Source organism: Macaca fascicularis, chromosome 13 (genome assembly GCF_037993035.2).
Source record: "Macaca fascicularis isolate 582-1 chromosome 13, T2T-MFA8v1.1".
Classification (NCBI taxonomy): domain Eukaryota; kingdom Metazoa; phylum Chordata; class Mammalia; order Primates; family Cercopithecidae; genus Macaca; species Macaca fascicularis.
In genome coordinates, this window is record NC_088387.1 from 96,482,133 (window position 1) to 96,497,077 (window position 14,945).

Consider the following 14,945-nt stretch of genomic DNA (forward strand, 5'->3'; position numbering starts at 1 on the left):
AAAAAAAAAAATCAAAAAACGTTAGTTTGATTCTAGAGGCGATTGTACATTTTCTTAATTTAGTATATGACATATTTAAACCAAATGTGCCCTTTGATCCTTAGTTTCACTGCTAAGAATAAAAATATTTATTAAACAAATATCTATAGAAGGAATGCTAATAAGCCAAACACAGATTTAGAGTCCTAGGGCTATGATGATGAACAGAACAGTATTTCTTCCTCATGGAGCCCATATTCTACTTAAAATCAGTTAAAATTGAAATTTTAGTAAATTGCAAAAGAAATGTAGAGGTATAAAATTGAGAAATTATGGACCAGGAATTTTTAACTTTCATGGAAAACTAGGAAAAATTAACCATAAAAAAAGAAAGCACCATTTGTGTTTATTTAAGTTTGACCTGATGGCTGAGAAGTAAGCAAAAGTCCATCTTCTTTCAAGCAAATGAGCATTAAGGGAAATAGTGTGGAAATTTTTGTAACATAGCCACAATGACCATTTTCTTTTTTCTGAGATGGAGTCTCACTCTGTTGCCCAGGCTAGAGCGCAGTGGCGCAATCTTGGCTCACTGCAAGCTCCGCCTCCTGTGTTCATGCCATTCTCCTGCCTCAGTCTCCCAAGTAGCACCCGCCACGACGCTCGGCTAATTTTTTTGTATTTTCAGTACAGACGGAGTTTCACTGTGTTAGCCAGGATGCTCTCGATCTCCTGACCTCGTGATCTGCCAGCCTTGGCCTCCCAAAGTGCTGGGATTTCAGGCGTGAGCCGCCGCGCCTGGCCACACAATGACTATTTTCAAAACACGTGGAAGAAGTTGTGTAAAACATAAATGATAAAACTAAATTAGCTAATTTATATAAAATACTTTCTAGCTGACATTGGTATCATTTTTATTAACTTCAGTAAAATTGGTAATATATATTTTTACATCCCAGATTCAGTCAGAAGAATAAACATACCTCAGATTTCAAGTATAATATAATAGATTACGGCAACCTAATTGGAAAAACTTGAGTAAGTCATCTTTACTAAAATTAGAGAACTTAAACTGACCACTTTGAAACAAAAAAGTATCTTCAGGGTACACAGTTCAATCAGTAGTAGAAAATAATTCACAACTACTTGCCAGTCTTTTAAGAAGTCAACATTTTAACTGAAGTTTGACTGTGATGTGCAGGTACAATGAATGCATAAATAGTAAAAATTATTCAAGAAAGGTTGACAGTCCAGTTCTATTAATTATATGGGAAAAGCAAACAAAGCTGTTGCTTTTCAAAAGTTTATAGAGGCATTGCAACATTGTTTATATTAAACAAAAAACTGATAGCCACCTACCTTTATCATCAGTGGTATTCCATTTAAATTAATCATGGTGTATAGCAAGTTTGCCCAACCTGCCACAGGCTGCATGTGGCCCAGGGTGGCTTTGAATGCTGCTCAACACAAATTCATAAACTTTCTTAAAACATTATGAGATTTTTTTTTTTTTGGTGATTTTTATTTATTTACCTTTTTGTTACAGCACATTAGTTAGTGTTAGCGTATTTTATGTGTGGCCCACGACAATTCTTCTTCCAGTGTGGCCCAGGGAAGCCAGAAAATTGGACACCCCTGGTGTGTATGTTGGAATATGATGCAGCTTTTTTAAAAGAAAGAAGATTAATTTGTAGGTGATAATTTGAAAAATGTTCAAGATATTTAGTGAAATTAAAAACCAAATATGATTAACATGTACATTGTGATTTCATGTCATCCAATTTAAAATGTCATTTCTGGCAGGAAGGTTGAATTTAAATGTAGAAACCTTTGTTTTTATTTTGTATCTTTAGGTACTATTTGAATTTATGGATAACATTTACCTCTTAGACACTGTTTTTATTATTCACTTTGAAAAGATTTAAAATTTTATTGTAATTTGTTCTTTGGCCCAGGAGTTATTTTGAAGTTTTTTTGGTTTGTTGTTGTTAATTTCCAAATATATAGGGATTTTTGTTTATCTTTTTGTTATGAAGCCTCTGGTCAGATATCATGCATGAACTGTGTGATGCTTATGCCTATGTGGTATACTGATGAACAAAAGACTTTAAAATCAAATTGCCTGGGTTTAAATTCCTACACTAACTTAACAATGTGATTTGGGCGAGTTATATCTGGGTCTCACTTTCTTCATCTGTGAAATGGGGTGGTAATAGTTACCTACTTCATAGGGTTGTATGACAAATAAATGAATGAATATATGTAAATGCTTAGAACAGTGTCTGGCACTTAGGAATCCCTATATAAGTTTGCTGCTGCTGTTGTTGCTGTTACTGCACTACTGTTACTCAAAATTTACTGAGACCTCCTTTTTTTGAGCTAATCTGAATTTTGTAGGTATACTCTAGTCGTTCAACACATAATTCTGTGTTTGTTAGAGGAAGCTTGTTAATCTGAAATCAGCTTTTTTTTTTTTTTTTTTTTGACACGGAGTCTTGCTCAGTCACCCAGGCTGGCATGATCTTGGCTCACTGCAACCTCCACCTCCCAGGTTCAAGCAATTCTCCTGCCTCAGCCTCCTGAGTAGCTGGGATTATAGGCGCATGTCACCAGTCCTGGCTAATTTTTGTATTTTTAATAGAGACAGGGTTTCACTGTGTTGATCAGGCTGGTCTTGAACTCCAGACCTCGTGATACCACCCACCTCGGCCCCCCAAAGTGCTGGGCTGGGATTACAGGCATGAGCCACTGCGCCTGGCCTGAAATCAGCTTTTTAAGTGAGTGATAGCTGCTTTTGGTTTGCTTGATTTATTAATAATTGAGAGAGACGTGTTAAAATTTCCTATCCAAGTGGTGGGTTTGTCCAGTTCTCCCTGTTCTTTCAGTTTTTATTTCACATGTTTTGAAATTACTTTATATTGGATGTTTTCATGTTTAAAATCTTTCTGATGGATTGAATGTTTATTTACCTTATCATCAATAAGTGTTTTTACTAAAAGAATCTTTCATTTGATGTTAATAAATGCATGGTTAGTTTTTGCCTCATGTGTGACTTCATTTCTGTGTCCTTGTGCTTTACATAATCTCTCTCTAAATAGCTTATAACTGGCTGAAATTTCTTTGTTTTGGTTTCAACCCAGTGACAAGCTCTCATTTGATGAGTTTTATTTATTTACATTTACTGTATTTGTTAATATTTGGACTTGTTTCCACAGTCTTAGTTTTTTATCCTATTGCTGTGTTTCTTGTTTCCTTTCTTATTCTTTTTTTTTTTTTTCGAGAAAGAGTCGCGCTCTGTCACCGAGGCTGGAGTGCAGTGGCGCGATCTCAGGTCACTGCAACCTCTGCCTCCCAGGTTCAAGTGATTCTCCTGTCTCAGCCTCCTGAGTAGCTGGGATTACAGGCACCCACCCCCACACACAGCTAATTTTTTACTTTTAGTAGAAATGGGGTTTCACCATGTTGGCCAGGCTGGTCTTGAGCTCCTGCCCTCAAGTGATTCGCCTGCCTTGGCCTCCCAAAATGCTAGGATTACAGGCATGGGCCACCACTCGCAGTCTCTTTCTTACTCTTCTTTTAAATTTCTGAAAAGGATTTTTGGCTTTACTAATTTTTTTTTTTTTTTGGTATATTCATATTGATTCTCTTGTAGCCTTTTTTTTCTCTCTACTGAGTTTGGTATGCACTCGATTTCTCTTAGTGGTTAGTGATTCCTTAAATGTACCACACATTTTAAAAAATTGGTATATCATAGTTCTAAATATATTTAGTTAAATGTGATATGTCTTTAATTCTTAAAAGTAACCATCTTGATTTTCCTCCAGAACAGGGGAAATACAACAGTTCAGCGCTTATCTTTTATATCTGGACTTAAATAAATATTAATTGTCTTTTTTTTGTATTTTGTTTTTAACCTCACAAATCAGACACTAGAATACTATTATTTTATATAAACAATGTGTACATATATTTATCTACATGTTTACCTTTCTCTATTGTATTTCAACCCATTCTGCAATGATTTTCTTTGCTGAAGTACAATAAGAACTGTATTTGTATCAGGTTTCTGAGTAGTGAATGCCTTCAGTTTTGGTTTATAAATATCCTTCTTTCATGTTCATTTTCGAAGGGTAGTTTGGTGGACATGCATTTGTAGGTTAGTGATTATTTTCTCTCAGCATTTTACAGATATTATTTACCTTATTCTAAATTCCATTGTGTTAAGAAGTTTACTACTGCTCTTTCATTCCTTTTTATGTGATTGTTCCCATCCTCGTGGATGCTTTCAAGCTATTCTCTTTGTCTTTGATAAACACTTTTACTATGCTGGGTCTCTGCATGGATTTCTTTCTGTCCTCTTTGGAATATGTTCCACTTCTAGAGCTTTAGGTTTGTGGTTTTCATCAGTTGCTGTAAATGTACAACTGTCAGTTCTTGGAATATTGCCTTTTTTCCATTCTCTTCATTTTCTCATTCTTGATCTTCAGTCAGGTATTTGTTAGACCTTCTCATTCCGTCATTTATGTTTTTGCTAAATCTCTAAAAATATTTTATCTTCTCTTATATTCTGAGGGTATAAATTGGGTAAATTGAGAGTAAATTGTTTGGCTATATAGTGTAGACCCTCTTTAATATTGTGAAACTACTGTTTAATCAATTTCATCAATTTTTATTCTACATTTCTAGATGTCCCATTTTTTAAAGTCTGTGTATTCCTAATTGTTTTGTCCTTATTTTTGTAATTACATTATTTATTTCCTTAAACATTTTGTACATAGCAATTCTGTATTCTATATATCTGATAGCTTCAGTACTTCTAGGTCTCCATCTGTTATTTCTAGTTTCTAATGATTCTCCCTTGTAGTGTCGTAACTTCTCATTTTTTGGGTAATCCTTCTGAAGTAGTAATGCTAGATTTTTATTTGTAGGAATCCAGTGGGATTAATTTGAGGGAAATCCTTTCTTTTGTTTGTGCTTCCCCCAGGAGGCAGAGGGTGTATGATTGTATAGGTCCCAGAGTATTATGTAGATTAACATTTTCCTAGATATTGTTAGATTTTATTTTATAAGATTATGCTGATTCAGCCCCATCAGCAGTATTTGAAAGTGCTTTTTGCTTTTTCGCCTGCATATTCCCATTACCATATTGCAATATTTTGCCATTTCATAGACAAATAATATTTTATGTTCATTGGTTTAATTTGCATTTTAAAAAAATAATAGCATCTACTTAAGGTTAGTGGACTGAATTACCTTTTAATTTCCTTTGCTCATTTTTCTCTTGGTGGTATTTGTCTTTTTCTTATTGATTTGTAATTGCTATTTTCATATGAAGAATAGCAGCCTTTTGTCATGGCTTCTAAATATTTTTTCCAAGTTGGTCTTTTGTGTATATATATAAATTTTTATTTACATTTTAATCCTTTGTGTACTCAGTTTTTTGAAAGATTGTAACCTTCTGGTTGTGGACAGATTTCCTAAAACTGCTAAGCTATTAAATCATAACATTTTTAGCCAATGCAAATTAAAATCAGTGAAAAAAAAAGTCATGAAAAGAGGCAAAGGATATCAGTATGATTTGTAGATTTGGATTTTCTTTCTTAGACATTCTTCCTATCATTTATCATAAACTTTCTCAGTTTTTTGGGGGAAATAATCTAGTGTCAAACATAAAATGCAGTTTTAGTATGGTAGAAGACTCATTTTTACAGACTTTGTTCTATTTATGCACAGAAGATAGATACACTGTATTCTTTTATCCTCTATAAATGAACAAAACTTGTTTTGTTAGTCTTAGAAGAAAATCCTAAGATCTTAAGCGTTATCTTCTTCACAGTGTGATATTTAAATGCTTACAATTGTGGATTTTTTATACTGCACAGAAAGCTACAGTTTATATAGAAACAGGACTTGTGAAGGAGGCCCAAACAATCCTTTTCCGTTTTTGTAGGACAAATGAAAAGAACTAAATGTGCCGACATTGACGTTGAGACACCGGACTCCATTCTGGTTAATACAAATCTGCGAGCACTGATCAACAAGCACACATTTTCAGTCCTTCCTGGAGATTGCCAACAGCGACTGCTTCTACTACTCCCAGAGGTAGATCGACAGGTGCGTCATTGAACTCCTTAAGATTTTAAAAATAGCTGTTTATGTATACTTGTAAAGTGGTATTAATGGTACTGAGAAGTAAGAATATTTTTACATAAGTTTCTTAATAGGCGAGCTTTTTAAGGCTTAGGAAAAAAAGAAAAATTCTCCTGCCAGAATTTCAAGATTACAGAATTATTTTGACTGTATTAGGATTTAGGCATCCATAGAATGAAGTTCAGGAGGAGGCCGGTCATGGTGGCTCACACCTGTAGTCCCAGCACTTTGGGCAGCCCAGGAGGGCGGATCACCTGAGGTCCGGAGTTCAAGACCAGCCTGGCCAACATGGCAAAACCCTGTCTCTACTAAAAATACAAAAATTAGCCGGGTGTGGTGGCAGGTGCCTGTAATCCCAGCTACTTGGGAGGTGGAGGCAGGGGAATCACTTGAACCTGGGAGGCGGAGATTGCAGTGAGCCAAGACGGTGCCACTGGACACCAGCCTGAGTGACAGAGTGAAACTCCATCTCAAGAAAAAAAAAAACAAACGTAAACTTCAGGAGGAAGAGTTGTCTTGGTCCAGTATCAACAGGACGTGGGCCAGTGCCTCAGTGGAGTGGGAAATGTGAGGAATAAGCCAAAAACATAGGTCCGGATAAATAAATACAGCTGGAAAGACAATGCAACATGGTATGAACAGTGGTGGACTTGAGAATGTTCACAGTTTGCATTCCTTTGTTACATTTTTCTAAGAGAAACATTTATTACTTCCATAATAGAGAACTTAAAACCCAATACAAGTTATACTTAAAAAAAATAGTAGCAAAAAGAAATACCAAACGTCTGGCAAGCGTCAAGGCAGGGACCAGAGAACTTTAGTGATTTACCTTGGTCAGGAATGAAGTAAAGGTCTGAGACTTTGGCTTTCATCAGGGAAAACAGTGTACCAAGTCACTCCCTCTTCTGATCTTCTGTTTCCTCCCTCTGGAAAAGGAAGATAGAAGAATTACGATTTTTTAAGCTTTCTTCACTTGTGAGATTTTTAAAAATCTCAGCTGTATTCTAAGTAATGTGATAGGTCTCCCTAACCTCCAACTTTTAAGAATGTTTATTAAAATGATGAGAGAGAGATGTTTTCCTTAGTTTACACAGTAAAAGAACTAGTTATACTCTTGTTCATAGTAAGAGGATAACAGAATAAGTAAACGACAGAATTCATTATTAGCTGATTGACTTATTTATTGAGTTAAAACTAAATCTTTCTAATTCTGAAAATCATCTTCCTACTAGACTTCATTGATAACAATTTCATAGTGTTATGAATCAGAACATGTCAAAGGAGTTCAGAGTCCGTTGTCCAGAGAGCCCAAATAAATGAGGTATTCTTATAGAGGTGGGGGCAAAGAAGTGAACCTGGTTCTTCTTGGTGACTGCTCTCCCTACCATAACTCTTGTAGAAATTATAGCTTGAGGATGCCAGTTCTTGGTTAGAACAAGTTAGGAGACTGAAGTTTCAGCAGTTTTAAGAGAACCTCTTGGAGATTGCTCTCATCTTTTTCTTTTTCTTTTTTTCTTTTTTTTTTTTTTTTGGAGACAGAGTCTCACTCTGTCGCCCAGGCTGGAGTGCATTGGCTCGATCTCGGCTCACTGCAACCTCTGCCTCCTGGGTTCATGCAGTTCTCCTGCCTCGGCCTCCCGAGTGGCTGAGATTACAGGCGTGTGCCGCCACACCTGGCTAGTTTTTTTTTTGTTTTTTGTTTTTTTTTTGTATTTTTAGTAGAGATGGGGTTTCACCGTGTTAGCCAGGATGGTCTCGATCTCCTGACCTTGTGATCCGCCTGCCTCAGCCTCCCAGAGTGCTGGGATTACAGACGTGAGCCACCGCGCCCAGCCCAGGTATTCTTAATAGGAGGTTACTTGGCTAGTTTTTCATTTGTTAACACGGTTGGAGCCCACAGTAATCTGAGTAACATTGTCCCTATGTGTAGAGAATATGGAATTTCGATTAAGTGAAATACAAACTACTGTCAGATGCAATTTACAGTGTTTAAAGAATGAAAAGTTTGAAGCTGTACTTCACTGTGTGGAGTATCCAGCAATGAGCAGTAGAAAAATATTTAGACCAGAGAAAAACATAGGTTTGGATCAAAACACTTCTCTTTCAATATATTTGAAGGCCCATGGTATGGAAGAGGTAAACTTTTGTTATACAGAAAGCAGATTTGGGGTTAAAATAACTTTTTCACAGTTGGAGGATTAAACTGCAGAATATATTATCTTGTAGTGGAGTAACTTGCTTATCACTGTAATACTCAAGTAGAGACTGGATAAACTGCTTTTATAGGAACACCATTACCCTTGTACCAGTTCTCTGGAGTATGAATCAGCAGTCAGCAAACTACAGCCCACTAAGCAATTTCCAGCTGACTGCCTGATTAATGAAGTTTTATTGGCTTAAAGCCACTCCTATTAGTTTTCATATTGTCCATAACTACTTTTGTGCTACAGTGGCAGAGTTGAGGAGCTGAAATCAAGCCATATGGCCTGCACAGTTGAAGTATTTGTTGTCTAGCCCTTTACAGAAAGTTTACCAATTTCTGCTGTAGAGCCGGGGGAAATGATGTCGACCCACATAGGTTTGGAAAGTAAAGTTGGGTTAAGAAGAGTTCCTCAGTCTCAAGGATGTCCACATCGTTTTCTTAATTTTCTTCAAAAAACTGTTTTTGACTTAAAATTTACATTTAGATTTTTAGTCCATCCTTTTTTTTTTTTTTACATTATTTGAATCTGGGATTCAGCTTTATTTTCTACTGGTTGGATAGCCAGTTGTTCCATCACTTTATGTGTGGTTCTGTGAGTAGATTTTTAATTATTAGGGAATGGGTGTGAATGGAGAGAGGAGTGAGGAGAGGTAAATAGGAAAGCAATGTTTTAGAACAAAGTGATATTACATTAAATAACAGAGTTGTCCTGAATAAGCACATAGTATGAGATACTCATATTTCTATAAAATTAAATATATATACATTCTTTTCTAAAATGAAAGGAAAGTCAAATACCCCATGATACCTTTCACTTTCTTTGTAAGCTTTCTTTGGCTTATTCTTTGACCCAGGTTGGTCCAGATGGTTTAATGAAGTTAAATGGCTCAGCCCTTAACAATGAATTCTTCACTTCAGCAGCCCAAGGCTGGAAGGAAAGACTCTCAGAAGGTAAGTGCTCTACCTAATGTGTCTCCCAGGTGGTGTGTGCACCCAGAACACCTCTCTTCCTCATCAGGTAATGTAAGCAGTTTTGGAAAGTAAAGGACAACAAGATGTTACGATAGGATAGAATCAACTATCCTGTGTGAAACATGTTGTTAGACTTTTATCTAGTGCTTATGTTATCGGGTTAACACCAGATGGAGTCCAGCAACACGTTTATTTAATGATATAAAGCTTCCAAGAAATTAAAAAATACAGATTTTTGTGCCCTGCTCCTAAAGATTCTGATTCAGCAATTCTACATTAATGCCTAGGAATTGAAATTTTATTAGGCTCCCTAATAAGAGTGTAGAATTAGTCACTTTATGGTGCTCTGCATCCCAGTTTGGTAAGCAGTGAGATAACCTGTTTATTACTGCCTAGCTTCAATAAAACTAAAAGTAAAATCAATCAGTGAGAGTTTTTTAAAAGATCACTTCATTAAGGTATATTTTGTATATTTCATATAATCATATATATCATATTTCATATATATCATATTTTATATTTCATATAATATAAAATTCAGCCTTTTGAAATGGACAGTTAATTGGCAGTCAGAACATTGTAGTAAGTATGGATCATGACCAAAAATTACTGACTGTGATCACTGGTCTGCCATGTGTGCCATGCTTCTAATGACTGATTGTGTGTGGGCACTGCATGTAGTATCTCTCAGTACTAGCAGTTCTTCACCTCTGCAGCTGAAAAACACCTGTGGTATTTTTTAAAATACTGATGTGCAGACGCCACTGTCAATGATTTTGTTTTTATTGCTCTGGGTTAGTGTCAGAGCTTTATTGGTTTTGTTTGTTGGTTTGTTTCAAAGTTTTCCCCAACGATTCTAATATGCAGACATAAGTAAAACCACTGGCTGAATTATTTTTATTATATCTGTTTTTCAGTATACATGGAATAAATAATAGAACTTGAAAAGTCATATGCCAAAGAATAGCCTTAAACAAGTGTGAGAGACTTTAAAATATATACATTTGTAAGGAGCGCATTAGGAATGCTCTTCATTGTTTATTTTCTGTCAGATCCCTAACAATTAAGTTAAATGAAGAGCTAATATATAATCTAGATTGTTTTTTGAAATTGTTGACTTTTCCCATCCTCTTCTTTTAGAAGAAATTCTATGTAGAAGGGATCTCTTGCTCTGATTACTGTGGACCTTTCTCTTTCCTACAGATTTTTTTTGGGCAGAGACCCCCCCTTTTTTTGGAAAGATTAAAACATACCATTTCTACCAGTACGTTTCTTTAACTAACAATAAATTGGTAAAGGATTTACTTCCTCAGCCCCCACTTTTTTGCAAGTAGGCACTGTCAGCAGTGATACAGCGATTATTATTATCAGTGTTAACTTTTTTTTTTTAAACATGCAAACAAGTGACTGCTGTACCTATAGTCATGTGATCATATTTTATGAACAGCAACTTGGAACACTGTATATATGTGAACAGGGTTCAGTACATTTTATTCCTCATTTTCAGATACACAGTAGACTCAACAGCAGGAGTTCTGGGTTGGATTCTGACAGCCAAATTCCCTCTTTTCCCAATCCTTTGCCCATGACTGTGATGTCCACGGTCCTCTAACACTTTTCCTCTCCTTCTTCTCACCCCCAGGAGGTCTTAAACTTCAAATTCTGCCATTTCTACCTCTTATTCCTTGATGTCCTGGGTATTAGAGTATAAAAGGGAGCAGCCTATCTGAGCCACAAGTTTGAAGATGGCCTACCAAGCACATTCACTGTTCTCTGCTGATGGAGTGGGAAGGATTGAGGTGGTTGGTAGTATATGCAAATAAATGGCATATTCAGAGCAGTTGGGTCTTTGGCATGTTGAGTATCTTCTTGCTAGAGCATTAGCCTGGTACAATTTCTGGAACAATTAGAAAACCGACAACTCCAGAATAACTCCCTACCTTTTTACTGGAATCTCGAATGCTTTTAAGTAGGGCCATAGCTTTTCTTTATGCAGTTAGACATAAAAAGCCTAAAATTAAGTTGCCTTGGAGAAACTGAACTTTAAAATAGTAAAAATGCCCAGTGGCATAGTTTATTAAAAGCACATCACTTTTTCTTTTAGTGGAAAATAAATTGGAAGTTCTATGTAAGAGATAAAATAAATCTGTATGGAATGTGATGTTTGGAGCGTGAGGAAGGTACCACAGGGAAGCCCAGAGAAAAGGCTCTGTCAGCCTCAACTGAGTACTGAAAGCTACATGGAGTGGTGTGCAAACATATTTTTATTTCACCTAATGGCATTTAGGTCCTCCTTTACAGTGAGGAGGTTTGGGGAGTTGCTGTTACTTTCACGTGATAGTATTCTGATTCCTGCATGAGTCTTTCATGATTTATAAATAGTTACATGTTGCAAATAGCATTTTTCTATTGAATATCCTTTTTTGGGTACATTGCAGGTGAGTTTACACCTGAGATGCAGGTGAGAATTCGACAAGAGATTGAGAAGGAGAAAAAGGTGGAGCCATGGAAAGAACAATTCTTTGAAAGCTACTATGGGCAGAGGTAATATTAAGACAGGTTCTATAAACCAAATGTTAATTCCTGTATGTATGTCATGTAGTGCTTTATCTCATTACCCGCACAGAAATTCTAGGCCCCAGTTTCCTCCTCCTTTTTTTTTTTTTTTTTTTGTGTCACTGATTCTTCTTTAGGAAGAAGTTTTTTCTTTTTTTTTTTTTTTTTTTTTTGAGACGGAGTCTGGCTCTGTCGCCCAGGCTGGAGTGCAGTGGCCGGATCTCAGCTCACTGCAAGCTCCGCCTCCCGGGTTTACGCCATTCTCCTGCCTCAGCCTCCCGAGTAGCTGGGACTACAGGCGCCCGCCACCTCGCCCGGCTAGTTTTTTGTATTTTTTAGTAGAGGCGGGGTTTCACTGTGTTAGCCAGGATGGTCTCGATCTCTTGAGCTCATGATCCGCCCATCTCGGCCTCCCAAAGTGCTGGGATTACAGGCTTGAGCCACCGCGCCTGGCCTGAAGAAGTTTTTTCTTATTATGAATCACAGATTCACAGAATTAGATTACTCATAATCCTTTACCCTTAAAACTGTCATTGTAGGTGAAATGGCTTCTTTAAAAATAATTTTTTTAGCCGGGCACAGTGGCTCACGCCTATAATCCCAGCACTTTGGGAGGCCGAGGCGGGCTGATCACCTGAGGGCTGGAGTTTGAGACCAGCCTGACCAACATGGTGAAACCCTGTCTCTACTAAAAAAATACAAAATTAGTTGGGCTTGGAGAATTACTTGAACCTGGGAGGCGGAGGTTGCCATGAGCCAGGATTGCGCCATTGCACTCCAGCCTGGTGGGCAAAAAGAGCAAAATTCTGTCTCAAAAAAAAAATAAAATACATTTAAAAACAAAAAAACCTTGAATTAAGAGTCCCTTTCTTTGAAAAGATTGGCTTTTCTTCTGGTTACTTTATAAGATAGAAGAATACTGAAGTTCGTTTTTTGTTTTTTTTTTTTGAGACAGAGTTTCATTCTTGTCACCCAGGCTGGAGTACAGTGGCGCAATCTCAGACTCACTGGAACCTCCACCTCCTGGGTTCATGCAATTCTCCTGCCTCAGCCTCCCCAGTCTCTGGGATTACAGACATGTACCACCACACCTGGCAAATTTTGTATTTTTAGTGGAGTTGGGGTTTTACCATGTTGGCCAGGCCGGTCTAGAACTCCTGACCTCAGGTGATCTGCCCTCCTCAGCCTCCCAAAGTGCTGGGATTACAGGTGTGAGCCACCACTCCCGGTCAGAATGCTGAGGTTCTGTCCACTTTTTATAGTAGTTAATTATCCCAAAATGTAGCTATCCAGAATCACTAAGGAATCTTAGGAATTCTTTAATGTGGACTATTAGAATCAACCTGTAATTAAACAACCTGTCCTCTGTAAAAGGCACTCTGGGAGATGTACATAGCTGAATAAAGATATAAATTATGTTTAAAAGAGACTGTAGCCTAAATCAGTTTTTTCCCCTCAACAAAAGGTCCAACAATGAAACTGTAATAGGACATTTAAATAGATGGTAAGGGAGATGTTTTGTTTGAAATAGGATTGAACACCTGGACTCCTACTTGTTAGTCTCCCTTCCTTCTGCACACCAGTGGCAGCTCTTAAGGAGACCTGTAACCACAGCTTGAAAACTAAGTGCTCCTTTTCCTTGTCTCCAAGTAGTAGTTATCCATCTCCTTCACAGTCATTTAGGAAATATTCCTATTGAGATTAAGAGTTCCATAAACTATGGCCGGGTGCGGTGGCTCACACCTCTATCCCAGTGCTTTGGGAGGCCGAGGTGGGTGGATCACTTGAGCCCAGGAATTCGAGACCAACTTGGGCAACATGGCAAAATGCATCTCTACAAAAAATACCAAAAAATTAGCTGGGTGTAGTGGTGCGCTCCTGTAGACCCAGGCTCAGGTGGAAGAATCGCTTAAACCTGGGAGGCGGAGGTTGCAGTGGCCAAGATTACACCACTGCACTCCAGCCTGGGTGACGAAGCGAGACCCTGTCTCAAAAAAGAGTTCTATAAGCTGATTTTTCTACATTTTTGGTATGAGCATTGAGTTATAGAAGTGATGTTTTGTACATTTAGACTGTTATTGCAGGTAGCAGTAATTCTACAAATATTTGTTCATTCCCTCCTTTTTTTTTCTTTTTTTCTTTCTTTTTTTTTTTTTAAAGACAGGGTTTCACTCTGTCTCCCAGGCTGGAGTGCGGTGGTACAATCATGGTTTACTGTAGCCTTAACCTCCTGGGCTTAGGCAGTCCTTCCACCTCAGCCTCCCGATAGCTGGGACTACAGGTGCATGCCACCACACCCAGCTAATTACTGTATTTTTTGTAGAGGTGGAGTTTTGCCCTGTTGCACAGGCTGGTCTGAAACTCCGGTGTTCAAGCGATCTGCCCACCTCCCAAAGTGCTGGGATTATAGGCATGAGTCACTGTGCCTGGCCCATCTCTCCTTAAGCAGATAGAGCATTACAACAGTTCATGGGTCTTTCTATTGTCAACTGTTACTTTCTGTCAGCATTTATAGAAAGACTGTTTTTTATTATTGCCCAGTTTTGTCCCTAGTCATCCCATCTCAGAAGCACTCTTCAAAGTCACCAAAGAAGGCTCATTGATTTTACATGTTGTACAATATTCTAAAACATTAAGAAGAGTCACTAATGACCTTTACAGATTAGCCCAGCTCTTAGCCAAGCCACATTATGGGAAGCTCATTGGAACTGTACCCTCAGAATATCTTAGAGACACTCGATCTCAGAATTTTAGAGCTAAACCAAGTGAGATTTAAATGGGCTTTCCAAAAACTCAGCTATAATTCTCAGCCTCTATAGAACATTGACAGCCAGCTGTCTCCTCAGGTCCTCTTAGATTTTTTGGGCCAGGGTTTGCACAGATATTGCAGAGAAGAGTTGATCACAATCCCAGGGTGGAAGAGTCTTGGGCTTCCTTCAGTTCCCTTACAGGTAGTCTATGATGCATGCCTCCAGACAATGTGGCCCCTTTATAAGCAGAAGTAATAATAATAACTGCCATTACTGAGCTTTCATTATGTGTTAGGTAAGTACTTTATATGGATTAACTTAATTATCATAGCAACACT

The 14,945-nt window shown here is 37.6% G+C and overlaps 1 protein-coding gene across 4 annotated transcripts in view; it reads left to right on the forward strand.

Annotated features, from left to right (window-relative positions):
- Nucleotides 1-14,945, forward strand: part of ASXL2 (ASXL transcriptional regulator 2) — a 155,154-nt gene that overhangs the window by 122,822 nt on the left and 17,387 nt on the right. For all 4 annotated transcript variants that reach the window (XM_045369653.3, XM_074012182.1, XM_065527300.2 and 1 more), the window contains 3 exons: nucleotides 5,927-6,090; nucleotides 9,184-9,280; nucleotides 11,740-11,845. In XM_045369653.3, coding sequence (XP_045225588.2) covers nucleotides 5,927-6,090; nucleotides 9,184-9,280; nucleotides 11,740-11,845 — 367 coding nt within the window. The remainder of the gene's footprint in view (nucleotides 1-5,926; nucleotides 6,091-9,183; nucleotides 9,281-11,739; nucleotides 11,846-14,945) is intronic.